At 35.3% G+C, this 17,283-nt stretch overlaps 1 protein-coding gene across 1 annotated transcript in view; it reads left to right on the top strand.

Annotated features, from left to right (window-relative positions):
- The window catches only part of ERBB4 (erb-b2 receptor tyrosine kinase 4), a 922,327-nt gene that overhangs the window by 873,531 nt on the left and 31,513 nt on the right, over positions 1-17,283 (top strand). Inside the window, exons 24-25 of the mRNA XM_059703027.1 lie at positions 218-315; positions 1,905-2,075. Coding sequence (XP_059559010.1) covers positions 218-315; positions 1,905-2,075 — 269 coding nt within the window. The remainder of the gene's footprint in view (positions 1-217; positions 316-1,904; positions 2,076-17,283) is intronic.

Genomic DNA, 17,283 nt, shown 5'->3' with positions numbered 1-17,283 from the left:
ATGAAAATACAAACTTATGTTATCCTATAGTATATTACATTTAGTTGTGTCAACAAACTGCTTGAAGTAGAACCCTCGCCTTTTGGATTGTTTCTTTCATTAGCTTTCTTTGTTTTTCAAAACATTACTGTAAAAACAACATATTTATCCTATATTTTCATAAATTCCATGTCCCATTTCTTCCTGATTATGATTTTTATTGCATGTGAATTTCTAGGTTGGATGATTGATGCTGACAGTAGACCAAAATTTAAGGAACTGGCTGCTGAATTTTCGAGGATGGCTCGGGACCCTCAAAGATATTTAGTTATTCAGGTTAGTACATATGACAGATTTTTAAGAATTTCCCAATGGCAAACTCACTACAAATATGAGAGATATCTGGGCTTTGGAACTGTGGAAATCACCCTCACAAATAGAGTAACTAAGCAGAATATCATGTGAAATGACTTATGGGAAAGAGCTTTTACTTGATGTCAGAACGCTTCTAAGCACCTTCCCTTAGTATTCAAGTGGCTCTGCTATTGAACAGCCAGATAATTATGATTATCCATCTACATAAAAAGCCTTTATCCTCAGACTAGCTTTCCAGCACTCTGCTTCTTGTTAGCATTATATGTGTCATGTTCATTATTATAATCTTCCCTTTTCAGATCAAAAAAAGGATAGATTTTTATCTTAATCTTGTCCATGATTGAAGACAATGAAGTAAAGCTTCAATATATTGATATTTTATTTCATAGAAAAGTATTTTTTATATTTGTTTGGGAATATATTTAGTATCTAAGCATAACTCAGATTAAAATGAATTGATATACATATAAATTAAATAACAGGCTAAAAGAAGATTTCATGTTTAACACTAGAAAAAAATGGATTGGGAACCTTAGCTGGATTTGTTCAGTGGATAGAGCATCAGACTATGGACTGAAAGGTCTCAGGTTTGATTCCAGTCAAGGGCACATGCATGCCTGGGTTGTGGGCTCAATCCCCACTAGGGGGCCTGCAGGAGGCAGCCAATCAATAATTCTCTCTCATCATTGATGTTTCTATCTCTCTCTCCCTCTTCTTTCCTCTCTGAATTCAATAAAAATATATTTTAAAAAATGGATTGGGTAATTTAAAAAAGTATAAAATATTTTTCTGCGATGATTTTTACCTAAACCATAAACAAATAGACCTTGGCTTACACTCAATAAAACAAGGTAGTGATTATCTTGATATCTATAGTCTGACATGAAGATAAAAGCTAGGTATTACAAGATAATGATTTCCAACTATCTCTCTCAAATTAACTTTTATAAGGAGAGTACTTACCAAAAGAAAAATCACATAACTTCGAATATGAAATATTTGAGGTAAGAAAGAGTATAACAAGGGTTTGGGTGTCTCTCCCACTCCTATTTATGTTACGCGCCATGCTGGCTGTGATTTTGAATGCTCTCACTTCAACAATGTTGTGTGCTGTAGGGCAAATCATGGAGCCTATGCATCCTGATAACTCTACACTTTTAAACAAACCACCCTAAAAACAAAGATTGATAAATCAATTTCTTTTATTATTTATTCTTAAAGTCAAATCCCAAACACCATGTTGGCAGTAAGGCCAACCATTACTCTCAGATCTGAAATGTGTTTTGCCTTCCTCAAAACACAGCATTTGCCTTATTTATCTCTAGTGGCATTTAGTGTATCCTTCTTGTATTCAATGTGCCATGCCTTGTCATATCTGAGCATTTTAGAGGCTCCTTTATGGCTGGAAGTTATGCTAAAGAACTATTTTTTACATGAGTACATGAATTTTCAAACATTGGTTTTGATATTACATAAATTTACTGCAAAGGCCATGTATTTAAGATAAAAGGAAGAATCAAGTTTTGTGTTTCTGATGGGCAATCCTTTAGGGTGATGATCGTATGAAGCTTCCCAGTCCAAACGACAGCAAGTTCTTTCAGAATCTCTTGGATGAAGAGGATTTGGAAGATATGATGGATGCTGAGGAATACCTGGTCCCTCAGGCTTTCAACATCCCACCTCCCATCTATACGTCCAGAGCAAGAATTGACTCAAATAGGGTAAGAAGTAATTATATACCAAGTATCATATTAATATCATATTATTACTGAGAAATGAAATTATGTAAATATATTTAAAGGCTAAAATTACAAAACAATTTTATACCCCAAATCAGTGTGATTGCTAGCTTAACAACATACCATATACCATACCAAAAACAACTATTCTAAACTTGACATATGTAGTTAGTTTTGGAATAAAACTATAGAATACAATATGCACTTTGAAATATTTTCAAGATTTCAGGAGGGGAAACATTTTCTTTATCTTAAGTAAATTAAAAAAATATTATTTTTAAAATTCTAAAACCAATTCAAATGATTAAAACTGCACATGTATAAATAAATGAAATTTTTTATCAAGATGGGTTTTCTACTTTTCTTTCTTAATAAGATGATATAACTTATTAGTCAAGAGGTAATACCAATACAACTCTCTTTCACTCAGAAACATTAAATATTTTGTCAAGTTGAAGCAGAAAGAGAAAATTGTGCAATCCTTTGAATGAAATTAATAATATTAGGAGGACGGCTTAATCATTTTGAAGATGTAGATTTGTTTTGAAAGAAACGTCTGAAAAGAATTTGCATTTCACTTATATTAAGCTCATTCTCTATGAATACGATTCTTTTTCTGAAAACTGTCAATCCATGTATTCATTTATATGTTTATTTTAAAATGTTATTCATAATTCATTCAGCATGTATTGAGTATCTCTGCATGTGAAGCATTATTAGACACTGGAGATTGAAAGAATTTCGACATACCTCCTGCCTTCAACAGTGCCCAGTAAATGAAAGAGACACACAACTATAGAGACAGAGTACAGCATTAAGTGTTGTTACCAAGAATTGGCCATTGCATAGCAAGGAGAAGCAGTAAAATAATGTCTGTAATCTTTTATTTTCATTGATAAGGCATAAATATGATGCTTAGTTTTTTTTCTAAAGAGCCATTCTTTTCTCTAAGTCTCCTCCTCCATCTAAGAACATTATAACTTATGAAACAAGGAGCATTCTAATTGTCTTGACCCTGGACATAATAAAACGTTCACCTTGCTGCTCATTCTCTAAAATAACGTTGACAGCAATAATAAAGTAATACCTAGTATTTCTTATATGTCAACACACATATAGTGTCCTCTAATCCTTCCATCAGTCCCTTGAGATCCTATTATTATTGTTCCCATCTTAAAATGAGGAAACTTGTCACAAAGTGATGTGATTTGACTAGTATCACACAGTTAGCCAATGGAAGAGCTGGTTTCTAATATTGCTTCAGAGTTAATAGAACGTGTTATTTTCATGATATGGTTGTTTTTATTGACATCAACTTCAACATGCTATTTGGGGAATTCCCAGGTGATTTTCTTATAAAATGCATCCCCAACCTGCCCCACACCTTTTGCCCAGCCTAGAAGGTCTGATATAGAAAGAGTCAGTGGTGGAGACCTCAATTAATTTTTCTTTTCTATGAAAAATATGTCTTGCAGTCCAGTGGGGAGGGGATATAACTAAAAGATTTAGAAATTAAATCAACTAACAGATATTGACAATCAATCTCTAATGGGAAAGAACAGTGGTTAGGTGTATGAAAAGGGGCACCTTACTTTTCCTCTGCACATTTAGCAAAACGGCCAAATTATGTCTTTGGTATGTATAATTCTATGTGACAGCTTTATAGCTTTTTATTAAAACAGGGAAATTTTAAGGAAATTGTTTTCCTTTCTTAACATGAAATGCTACAAAGTCCAAAAGCTTGAATCTTTCTCTTCTCATAAGAAGACTCAAATTCAAAATTTCTCTTCATTTTAATTTATACTCAATGCAAGGAATGTTTAATAAAGATTTGAGGTAACTAAATGGAATTAATGAGAAAAAAGTAGAACCCACAGAAGGAATTACTTGGTCCTCAGCCATCATTTCTTATTCTACATCATTACTTAAACAATATTATCTGTAGTATTCTTTTTACTTTTTCTGGTCATTGTTAAAGGAATTTTGCTTAAATATCGCTTTCATTTTCAGGCATTAAAAAGCTTCACTAGTCATCTATGTTATTCTATTTTTTCCCAACCTGGCTTTATGTAACTTTTATGGTAATTTCTAACATGTGAAAATTCTCCTACCCCCTTCTTTTCTATAAAGCTAAGTTATGTTATGTTATACTTAGAAAATAGGTTACTTCAGTTTTAGGAATTGTGGATAACTTAGGTGGTAAAGGAACATCGTAAAGTGAATTTTAATCTGATGTTTCTTAAGAATATTCTTTGGACTTTAAAAGATAATTTTCATAAGACTAGAGGCCTATTGCACAAAGAGATTCATGCAATAGGCCTTCCTTTCCCCTGGCTCCCGGCACTGGTTTTCCTCCGGCACCCGGAACACAGGCCTTCGCTCCAATGGAACCTTCAATCTTAGCTCCTCCGCTTCGCCCCTACATATGCAAATTAGCCACCATCTTTGTTGGCTTAATTTGCATATTCTCCTGATTGCCTGGTGAGCGTAGTGGAGGGATGGTTAATTTACATGGTTGTCTATTACTAGGTAAGATAATTCCGTTTTCTTGGATAGTGACTGCTCACTAGCCAAGCAACTTTAGGCAATGTTCTGAATAACTTTATGACTTTTTTCTTCATTTGTAAAATAAACACATTAATATTTATCTAAGATGATTATTAGGCATATGAGTTTAAAAATTGCAGAGTATCTGAAGTGCCCAGCAAGTAAACAATTCTTACCATCTTTTTAGAATCACCCAAAGATACTTGGTTGAAGACCAACCAACTACTAGTAAATAAGAAAAGCAAAGTCTATTTATTCAGAGAGTGCTATAGCAAAGGCATCAGCCACCATGGCTAATGTTTTGGCAGAGGCTCAAAGGCAGACAGAGGAGAGAGAAAACTTTAGTGGGAGAAAAAGAAAGGCTTTGAGTATGATCTGCTTGGAGGTTGTTGTCCTGAGGAAGCTGTATGTGGGTGGAGTAGAAGTGGGGCATCTTATGTGATTCATTAGGGGTACATATTTTGCTTTTTCTGATTGTTCCTAATTTGAAAGTGGGGACAAAAATGAAGGAAGCTGTTAGTTATTACACAAGCTTTGGTGCCTAGCCACTTTGACTCAGTGGTTGAGTGTTGACCCATGAACCAGGAGGTCACAGTTTGATTCCGGTCAGGGCATAGGCCTGGGTTGTGGGCTCCATCCCCAGTCGGGGGAGTGCAGGAGGCAGACGATTAATGTTTCTCTGTCATTGATGTTTCTGTCTCTCTCTACCTCTCCCTCTCTATTTTCTGAAATCAATATAAAAATTTTTTTAAAAATTTAAGTCTGGATAATTTTGAACCAACTGTTACACAAGTTATCATTTAGCTTCCTGAACTGCTCCTAGAGATAGTAAATCTGACATAGCCAACTGGCTTTCTGGGCCACGTGTGGCACATCTGGTTTCCTGGGAAGGTTGCTGTCCGTTGTGGGTTAGATCTCTATTTTTAAATATGATCTGGTCATTGTCTGTTTGTATAATCAATCTATCAATAGGTTTTAGGTTCTATTGCTACCTTATTTTCTCTCTTGATATATTTACTTAAATACATTTTGCCCAACATTCCAATTAAATGTTCAATGCGGTTTTGAAATTTCTGCATACATTTATTTTCTGTTAATGCAGACTTATTTTTCTTTCAAGTTACCTCAATTTGTGTTTGTTTGGTATAATGAACTGTACATTAAATGCAACAGCAATAGATAGGTAATAAATTAATGTGGCTAAATATATTTTAGTTTTAATAATAGTATAAAGTTTAATGTAAAAGTTGTCAGTGAATTTTCTTATAGAGGATGACATGAGTGCAATTGTTACAGAACCATTCAGTCATTTGTGAGGAGTAGTTTTAAAGATTAAATGCCCTACCTCTTTGAAAACATATCAGCTAATTCCAAATTATCCTGGCCATCAGAGACAGGGAGCCTCATAGCTGCTGCATAAGGTGGAGCCAGAGGCCCACCGTACATTTATCATTATAGTTTAAACTGCTTTTTGATTTTTTAAGGAATAACTGTATTAACGTATTAACAGATTTGTACTTTATTCTTCCTGTTTGTCCCCACTCTCCCAAAGATGGGTATATAAATGAGTTGAAATATAGCTAAATGTAGTCAGAAGAAGTAAAGGATGAGTAAAATAAGAGTTTGGTACCTCAAATTTTTATCAGTTTCTAAATAATTGAGTATAGGCTAAATATCTGACATCTCAAAATATGTGACTTCTATGTTTACTTTATTTTGTACCACTATCACATTGCCCTCAGATAAGATTTCATAACTTTGATAAACATATTTTAGTAAGGCTACCACACACATTGTAGTTATTTTTGATGTTCTTACCAATTCATCATTTAAAAAATAGAAATAAAACATTGGTCTCCCTATAAGATTTATAATATTGTGCTATATACGTTTCTAGTAATGCATAAAATAGTAGAAATTCAGGCAAAATGATGATGCAAAAACAATAATGTTATTCTTAATAATGACATTTGAAAATATGAGAACTTCATCTTGATTTGTCTTTGCAGTCCAGTAAATCAAAACCATGACCTTTATTTTATGAAATAATAAAAATAATGATAATAATATCAGCTAAAGCTTACCGAGTGTTTACTATAACCCAGGTACTATGCTACGTGCTTAATATTAACTATTTCACAAAGCTCTATGAATTAGGTGTTAATATTTGTCTGGTTTTAAGAGTTAAGAAAATTGAGCTATGAAAAGTTTAGGTAACTTACAAAATGATAAAAAGCAGAGCTAGAACATCCAGCTTTCGACAGTCCCACATGGAGTCCTATTCTTGACATAGCAACTTACTATTAAATTTTTTGCTATTTATGGAACAAACACTTTTGTTTCACTCAATGGTAACTGGCTAACAGCAACAAAGTTAAATGTCAAGAATTTCACCTTCTAGAACCAACGCTTTGACCCTTCAGCCTCGGCCGCATCATTTAATCAGACTCAGTTATTTCGTGTCAATGATGAGAGATGGAAATAGATCACCTGTAAGTTTTTTCTAATTTTAAAAATGCCTTACCACAGAATGACTTTTCAAAATGAAGATTATATTTATGCATTAATTTACTTGTGAAGAGTATTTAATTGGAAAATGACCGAAAGCATGTTGGGCTACTCCTCTACAAAACATTTTTTCTTATGTGGTTAAATATAGAAGAGGAAAAGCCCATAGTTAAGGAAGCGTCACATAGCTAAATGATGTAGTGGGAGAACTTCGTGGTGATGTTACAAGGTTACTCTGGTTGAAATTTACCAAGGATCAATATCAATTCTAACCGCAGATGCTACTTGATGATAAATGATTGTAGACTCAGGAGATTGGTTTTATATTTCTTCCAAAATATGTCAAGGATTCCTGCAAAATATCCTTAGTCTGATGCTTGGGATTTTTTTTTTTTTTTTTGCTTTTTTTAAAATTAATTAATTAATTTTTAAAAAAAATTTTTTTAAGTTTTATTGCTTAAAGTGCTTGGGATTTTTTGTTTGTTTGTTTTATACCTTATCTACTAAGCCAAAAGAAGGAGTGCTTCCTATTAAGACATTCTATATCACTGGGTATTTTTTGTCACAATATGTTTCTTATTTACGTGGTAATGTCTTAAACTATCCAATGTATTATGATGAAGAATTAAATTAGTTAATATATTGAATGTTTATCATGGTCTAGGCACTATGCTGGACATAAGGGTGCAGAGTTGCAAGACAAAGGTTTCTGCCTGCAAAGATTTTATATTCTAGTTGAGGAAATGATATTCTAAGAGCAGTATGCCAGGTATTACAGGAAAAAGATAAAGGGAATCAAATCAGCTAACGAGGCTATAGACAGTTATTTTGGCTGTTATTATTGGAGGATAAACTTTTAAACATGTAGCTTGAAACAAAGGTAGAGTTTTGATAGAGCAGGTCTGAAATTTGTCAGAAGGCAAACAAACAACAACAAAAAGTCCAACAGGAACAAAGGCAAAAAAATGCATTTTTAAGTTTACATTTAATATTCTCGTATTTTGTTTTGTTTTGGGTGTCTTTAATTCAAAGCCTTAAAACTATGCTAATACTGCCTATTATCTACTTGAAAACCTAGTATTAAAATGAAAATATTTCTATACTGTGCATGCTTGAAAATTCTTATAAGTTATCTAAGGAAGTAGGATGGGCCTCCTTCTAATTTTCTGATCTTTGGTCAGTGTTATGAAGGTTTGGAATCTCTTGCTTCTCATTAAAATCACCCAATTAAAAACAAAATGCATTTTGTCCTTCTTGAAAAACAACTCTGAAATCCCTAACTTCTCTTTCTCCTACCATGACTCTAGTTCAGGCTCTCACCACTTCACAGGAATTACTACAATATCCCCCTGACATCCAGTTTTTTTAAAAAAATGTGCTCAATTTCTAAATATAGTGTTTACATTTTACCCGATGAAGAACAATATGAGTGACTATTTCAAGCACCTGATCATTTATCAGCACTGCTTCCTTTTATATTTTTGTCCTCGTCTATTTTGAATACACCTATCATTTTCATCACTGGGATAAACTTGAGTGATATATATTTTATTAGATCCCTCTTTATATGATATATAATCCTATTGTCGCAAACAGTTGAAGGACTTTTGAACATTTATCCCAGGAAATGCCTGGGTCATTCCAGTTGACCAGTCCCCTGCAATTTATTTTCTACTACTCTCTAGCTCACACCACACAAATACCCAGAGCTGTAAGCATTATTGCAACACTGATCTCTTTCAAAATATAGACCATGTTGATGCTTTCTGTTTTAGATTGAAGGGGTGGGTGAGTAGCTGATTTATTTTAACAGAGTTGTCTCTGCTTATGTGTTATGAATATACCTTTTTTTCCCCTAAATAAGAACATAGTGTCAAATATCATTTATTATTCCAAGTTCTTGAAAATTACAGAGATATTTTTTGAAAGTACTGATCTCTCTAATTTTTTACTAATTTGATAGTATCCCTCACCCTCTTGAATCATTACTTTATCTATAACAATATATCAGTATCTTTTTGCATAATGCCCTCTCTACCAGTGACTATCTTAAAATCTGCCTATAGTGCTTAAGTTATACTACTCTTCCTAAGCTTTTTTTTTTTTTTCGTTAACAAAGTATTTTTTTACCAGTACTTATCTTTCATTTTACTCTGACTCTATAAGGATTTTCATTTAAGTTTTGGCCACAACAAACCCTCTATAGTACAAGTGGATTCTTCACTTAACCCTATGTTTAGGAAATACAAACAAAATTAAACTTTTCTGCAATTTCTTAAGTAATAGAGAGATCACTTTTAGACTTCTCTTTTAAATTGTATCTCCAGGTATCATAAAAATCACTTCCAACAGATTTGGACTCGGCTCAGTATAGGATATTATGCTTTCCTCTATAGTTATTTTATTCTTTAGAGACTCTGCCTTTTTTGTTGGAAAATGACTGCCTAAATTCCTTTTAACATTTTTCCTTACAATAAGTAGTACTTATCCTTCCTCTTCTATCTATAAACAAATTTTAGCCCTCAATATGTTTAAAACTAAATATTAATGCCTATAAATGCATGCTTGTGCATGCAATAGAGGTGGGATATCTCTTACAGTATGGTAAATCAGTGACCCCCTTCCACTCACCTCCCCCTGGGCTAAAGTGCTGAACAAGATATTTAGAACTTCCCAGCTTCAAAGTTGAGGAAGCAGGAGAGGTTGGCAGGAAATATACACCCCCAAAAAAGTTTTTTCCTAAACATAAATTTCCACACTCCCATTTACACACAGACACTGGGCACTCCTTACCATACGAATAACATAACCTTTTCCCTTTCATCTGCTGCTTCCTTTTCCTTCCTTCCCCCTAGTAGCTATGACCTCTGGACACTGTTCCTACTAGATTTTCCCTGAATGGAATGTGGTTTGTCCTTGGCCCAACTATGTAAATCAACTCTAAATATAGTAATGGGACTGAGCTGCTCCATTGTAGTATGAAGTGGGTGTGCAAGTAATTACATACTTATAGTGTGACAGGGCTGGAGGGCATCCTAAAGACCTTCTAGTACAAATGCTCTCATTTTACAGATGTGTAAACTAATGCTTCAGAAGATAAAACTCAGTGCCCTTTGCTTTATAGGAAAGGTGGGAAGCCATGCTCCAATCTCTCCTAAGTTTGGCATTCATAGGTCTAGCATCAATCCAATTCTCTATTGGTACTGTCTCATTTTTATTTGTTTGTTTATTTGTTTTTCTGGTCAAAACTATGGAAATCTCAACTTTGACTTTAAGTCTAATGAGATTTAGCATCAGTTGGTTTAAAAGGTTCCTGCTGGGAGTACAAGGAGAAGCCGTAGACCTTGCTCCTGTTTTGCCTCCTCTGCTTATTCTTCTGTGAGACTCCCTGTAACCAAGAGTTAATGGTGTAGAAGGATCAAATGGAATTGACAGAGCCAAAAACTCAAAACAAAAACACAGAGAGAAGAGTCTCTGCTTTGGGACTCAGTAATAATGTGCTTGAAAATAAAATGATGCTTACAAGTTTCACAAGTGTCTCAAAGTTTTCAAACATGAACTTAAATATAGCTGCCATGTATTGATCGCATATTTATGTATTAGGTTCTGCTCTGAGCTTTTACATTTATTTGGGTAAGTGGAAAGCATCACTGTTTTCATTTTACATATAAAGCTTTCACTGGTGCCAATTGCATGGGTGTGTTTTGATCTGTCATCGATCATGAATTTGGATGACACTTCTATTATAGAGAAAGGGGGAATAGCGATATTAAAATATTTTTTCTAATTAATTTCCTTTCAATGTGCATGAATCCGTGCACCGAGCCACTAGTTATAAAATAAGAGAGAAATTTTCATTCTTGGACCATTTGCAAAAATAGGTGAGAGCTAAATAATGCTTGAAAGTTTACAAAGATCTCTGACACATGTGGCATTTTATTTTCACATCAGAATCCCAATAAAACAGTAATCAAAATCCCTGACCTAGTAAATGACTTGGTAACTTGGTTAGAAGGTTGGTAACTCGAGACCAAACCAGGGTCAAGTCTTCTAACTGCAAACTGAGTGGCCTGCTAATAATGATTCATCTTAAAGAACTCCCTGCAGGCATCACTGTAGATTCTTATCAGTACTGGAGTAGACACGGCAAACAGGCTCCCACAAACACCAAGACAGCATGGACCATAGAAATGCTGCTTGTTTAAGGAAAGTCTTTCGGTGATCTTTATGAAATTATTTCACTCTTGAGCAATTGTCGCCTAGCATAAGAAGCCTTTTTGAACAATCAAAAGAGGCTTTTATTCCCTTCAAAAGTGGAAATGAAAAAAAAATCAGATCTAGGAAAGGAAACAAAGAGGAGGAAGGGGCAACTAGAGATGATACTTAGATTTCGAATGTTAATGAACATTTTATCTCAGTCATTGAGATGGTTATTTTTTAGTATTATTGACACAAGACTCCCAGCTCTGACTGTAGTTATTGGAAGCAATCTCATCAGGAAGCCTATTCTTTAATGCACTAGACCTGGAGAGCATAATTGTGAGTTTATTTAGCCTTGACACAATAGGAGTGGGAGATTATCATCAACTTCCCATTCACAGTGTGGGGAAGTTAATTCATGTATTTATTTATTTATTTGTACAAATCCATCTTTGTCTGCCAGAGCTCCCTGTTCAGACCAGCTTGTGACCATGATTATTTCTGCGAAGGCGTGAGGGAGAGATGCTCTATTTCTTTCTCAATAAGGACTGATGGCATTTTGAGCGGTTCAGAATATCCTGTGATTACTCCGTGAAACAGAATGGAGAAGATGGTTGTGCAAAGTGGGGGCTGGGCTTGCTCATCAGCTTTCCTTTGTGCACTCCCCGCTGTTGAACATCCCCTCATCACAAGCATCTTGCGTCTTGGTCTCTTTCCTCCCTCACCTGCCCAAATGAAAAGTTCCTCTTTTTGTTTGGAATTCTGGCACACCAGCGTGTTCTAAAGAGAGGCTAAATGGTGCTCTGTGGACCAGCCTGTCATTACACTTGAGCAAAAGCTGAATTAAGGGATGGGTAGACCACCATGAGAAAATCTCCATATACATTTGCTACACAATGTTTTCTGCATTGTGATGAAAAAAAGTCCTGTAAATCAGAGAGGCAAAGAATTTGGATGTTGAATTCACAACAAATTTGGTTGCTTTTTTCAACAATAACCATAGGCATTATTTAATAACATCCATACTTAATAGTTTTCTATCTCTGAAAGAAAATAATAATGTTTAAAATTCTTTAGCATAGCAGAGATACTGAGACATATACAATTCAGATTTTTTTGGAGTCTGGTATAATCTCATTTTAATTGGAGCCAGATACTGTAGTTATGTTAGAGAGAGCAGGCCATTAGATACTAACTACGTGGAAATGCCTAAATCATTCCTTTACTTTTAGTAATCATGCATATGTATGAGTAAGATGTGTTTCAAAGAATAAATAATAATAGGAGATGCTTATTTATTACTTATTTTGTGCCAGATATAAATTAAGTGCCTATTATTTATTCCTTTATATTCATGAAAACTTTACTAGATAGTTACTGTTAGGATTGCCTATGTTTATGTAAGAAAACTGAGGCACAGCTATTGAGTAACAGAACCAGGCAGCCTGGTGCTAGTGTCCCAAGAGGCTGCCCACTTTACCACAATGATGCATTGCCTCTCACCCTGCTTCTGAGAGTTTTTGCTGTTTTATCATTGTATAAGGTTAACACTCAGTACTGTAAAGATCAGATGAACACATCAGTAAAGAATTTTGACTTTTTGAATTTTTATTTGCAAATTTTTTCATTAATTTTAATTTTGATCTTTCAGGACTAAATGGATAGTCTTACTAGTAGTTGCTTATTGACTTATTCAAGCTTAGAAAATGTTACTCACCTCTATCAAATAATAGATTATTTCAGGCCAGTAGCAAAGAGCATCCATTCAATCATTTATTCATTGAGAAAACAGTTATTGAGATGTCTACTATCTATCTAATCTCATGGTTGCCTACTAGGACCACATCCAGTCCTGCCCTCAGGAAATACACAGATAAGTAACTAGCCAATAAAATGCAATGAGGAGGGTGTTACAATAGGAACAAAGCATGCTTAAGGGGTCATATGAACAAATTGGTATTAAGCATGGAACTGAAAAGGCTAGATTTGCGTATAGTGAGAAAATTCTGGCAGTTTTTTGAAATGTAAACTAAAACAGACTGATTATCTTTGGAGGCAAAGGAGATAGCATGTAAAGTTTGATATAAATGATTGTTTTGGGAATAGAATTAACAGGAATTGGGTACCAGTTGAGTATTTCAGAGTGAGATGGAGAGAGAAGTCAAGGTAACACCAAATTTTCTCATTGGGAAATTTAAAAGATGTTAACATGATTACTCATGCATGTAAGAATAGATGATGCAGAATAAGGAAATGTAGATAATATCTTGAAATATAAGTAGATATAGCTACCAGCTACTGAGGAATATGTGTCTAGACCTCCAGTGAGGTAAAGTCTGGATTTTGAAATCATTATTATTATTGATGTATAACATATTGGTCTTCTTTTTGATTTATTTTGGAAGAATGTGGAACTAATGGAGAGCAAAATACAACTGACTGAAGAGTAAAGGCAGGAAGTGGGGATTTATTTGAAATGTTTTTTTGTGTGTATAAAGGGAAGAAAGGAGACGTAAAGTGAGTTGAGGGTGAGAGATAGGTCAGAGGAAGTTTTCTAGAATAATGGCTATCTGAACATTCTCAGAGTGGAGTGAACTAGCAAAAATCATAAAGACAGAAAATAACAGGAAACAGGAGAGTAGGCAGAGAAAAGTCCAGAGGGCACTGGGGGAAGATAAGTCCCAATATATTCAAAGAAGGTTTCATCTTGGATGGGAGGAGATCATCTTTGACACAAGGAAATCTGAGAATGAGATTTTAACCCACCTGTCCGGTGGGGATTTTTCTGTCCCCTGAGCACCAAGTAAGAATTTACTCAACCTAAAATTTATAGATGGAACACATTCAAACAGCTTCCCCAATTTTTTTCATCTAATTCACTGAGGAACAAAAGTAATTATTGATGTAATTTGGTAAACTGGCCATGTGTAATACCAGACCATGTGTACTGAGGTCCAACTGACTATATTTAAGCCTGGGCTTCAGTACTTACTTGCTCTGTAAACATGAACCACCAACTTAACTTCTCAGTTTCTCCAAAATGAGGATACAAATAATATCTACCATAGGTGTGTATTAGGATTGAGTGAAATCATACAGATGAAATACTTCAAAAGGTATCAACAAATAGCCATTAGCTCTTCTTTCTTCATGGGCTCCAATTACCACAGGTGGCACCTCTTTCCCACTCTTCATTGACTACCAGCCTTTCTTTGATTTACACAACTCAGTCTCTTCCTTTCCCCAACAGTAGGTGTAATTCACACCAAGACTTTATGAGTTTGATAGATTTTATTAAAGATAGAATTTGTGTACAGACTGAAGGTTCACAGCTTAGAGAGCAGTCTTCTCTCGCTCTCTTCCCCACTCTTTGATTTTTCCCCCCTCTGTTTTCTCTCTGATATGGGGATCCAAATTTTCTTTTCTTTGTCTTGTCGTATAATTTTCCTCCCATCAGAAGCCTCGGCACTTGGCTCATGGTTGATTTGCCTTCTACACCAAACACTTCATCAACATTTTTTGGTAATTTTTAACAAACTCAGGTAGATGTCTTCCATGAGATATTCAGACCAGTTGCAATAACAAGTCATAACAAGTAATAACTTTTCCATTTTGTTATAATTTAGAGATTAAACTGAGGGGCACCAAACATAGTGATGTTTAGATTATATTCAACTATACAGACAGCAAGGTTTTTTTCAGAGAGGGAGAAGAACAGAGATGTGTTTCAAAGCTTTAAGAAATTGGTGAAGCTTATGGAAAAAAAAATGCAGTGATAATCCCAGCCAGCATGGCTCAGTGGTTGAGCTGATCAACCTATGAACCAGGAGGTGATAGTTCGATTCCAGGTCAGGGCACATGCCCGGATTGTGGGCTGGATCCTAAGTGTGGGCAGGTGGGAAGCATCTGATCAAGGATTCTCTCTCATCATTGATGTTACTCTCTCTCCCTCCCTCTCACTTCCTCTCTGAGATCAAGAAACATATGTACTTTTTAAAAATGCAGTGGTAAGGGATATGAACAAAGACTAATTATAGGCCAGTAAATCTTGAGACTCAACAAAGGTAGAAATGTAGCTTTTTAGAGGCACCTCTCTACTTAAATGCATAATTGTTCATTGTACCACGGGGACTATGAGCAAGGGAGAGAAAAATTATTTGACACATCAAGAGTTGAGAGCTGGTAAGACCACTGTACCGAACAATACAGAAATTGAAGAAACTAAAGGTTGTATTGAGGATCAATGAAGTACTTAACCATATAGCATAGGTAAGTTCTTCTTTTTTTAAATCTATCTCTCATCTGTCTACCCTTCTAATGATCTTCTTATCTACATACTTATATATATAATCATGTCCCAAATATGAACTGAGTGTCAAATAGGCTTCCCTTTATATACATTCCTTTGTTGTTGTTGTTAAATTCTCAATTGATGATATATTTCCATTTATTTTTAGAGAGTGTGAAAGGGAGGGGGAGAGGCAGAGAGAGAAACATTGATGTGAGAAAGACATATCAACCAGTTGCCTCCCACCTGTGCCAGCCGGGGCAGGGGATTTTGCCAGCAACTGAGGTACACCTCAAGTGCGTGCCCTTGTCCAGAATCAAACCAGGGCCCTTCAATCCATGGGCTGTCTCTCTATCCACTGAACTAAACCAGCTAGGAGTATATACATTCTTATAAAGTATAACATTAACAAAAAGATGAGGATTCAGACCCATGTGTAGCTTACTTCAAAGCTCATGCAGGTAAAATAAAAGTGTCAAGGAATTAATTGAGGAGTCCTCAAAGCGGGGGGGCAGGAGGGGAGGCAGAAATGATTGAATTAGAAAAAGAAAATCAACTAAGTGAATGAAGAGGTGGCTGTGGCCAGATAAAAGGCTATTTTTAAAGATTCTACAACAAGATGTTTTTTCTGGTGATGTCAAGATATGGCTATCTGGTAGGTAAACTGAAGAAGTGATAAGATTTCAGACCAGGAGGAAACTATGGTGCTTAGATATTCAGTGTCATTCATGGTGAAAGGGGTTAGAAATGAGTCAGATATCGCTGAGCAATCTGAGTGTTACCAATGAACAATCTGAGTGTGGGAAAGTGCCTGTAATGATAACCACAAGAATAAGGGCCTATCGTGTAATTATTTAGCATGAACCTCAAGAAGCGGGGGGGTTTGAATGAATTTGGAAGAGTTATTTGAAGCTGTGGGAGCTTACAGCATATTAACCCTGGCTCTGATGCCTAAATTGAAACATGGAATGAACAGCCCCACGAGAAAGCATATTAAGCCTCTGGTTGGACAGGATGGCTGTTGGTGAGTGCCAGATTTCTGGTCAAGAATAAACTGTAGGAAACATTCCCTGAAAAGCGGGGGGTAGAGCATGGATGGAATGAGGTGTTTGTGGAGCCAGATACATCATTGGGAGTAGGGGTGGAGCCTTTAAGAAAATGAACGCAAAAATAAAAATAAAAATCTCAAATTTACCAAATCACGTGAACCTATGAATTGAGCTCTTTCCAGGCTACGCAATGGAGGGCCTGAAGTTTTAAGCTTTGTGCTTTAAGTTAAATTCACCCTTGGTAAAAGTGAGAAAACGTGTAGATGAAATGGCTAAGGGGAATGAACTTGTTCTTGGTTTCAAATAGCATGATAGTGAAAGCTTCCTTTGGGTCTTCTCTGTTTAGAAATTCAAGATGATGGTGTAGGCCAAAATTTAATATAGCAGAGAACCCTTTATTTATTGTGCTTCCTTCCTCCCTTGTGAAGGAGGACAATTAAGCATTTTAAAAAATTTCATCTGTGGGCTGGTAAACCTGACCAAATGCTTAGGATGAGCTTGCTGCTTGTTTTTGCTCTTCTCTTGACCAGAATTTTCAAGCAGGAGAATGTGAAGGTAATTCAAAGCAAATAATTCACAACCTGGTCTTGAATCAAGC

This window comes from Myotis daubentonii, chromosome 7 (genome assembly GCF_963259705.1).
Source record: "Myotis daubentonii chromosome 7, mMyoDau2.1, whole genome shotgun sequence".
Classification (NCBI taxonomy): Eukaryota; Metazoa; Chordata; class Mammalia; order Chiroptera; family Vespertilionidae; genus Myotis; species Myotis daubentonii.
Note: the sequence above shows the minus strand (reverse complement) of the source record. Positions and strands in the feature narration are given on the sequence as shown.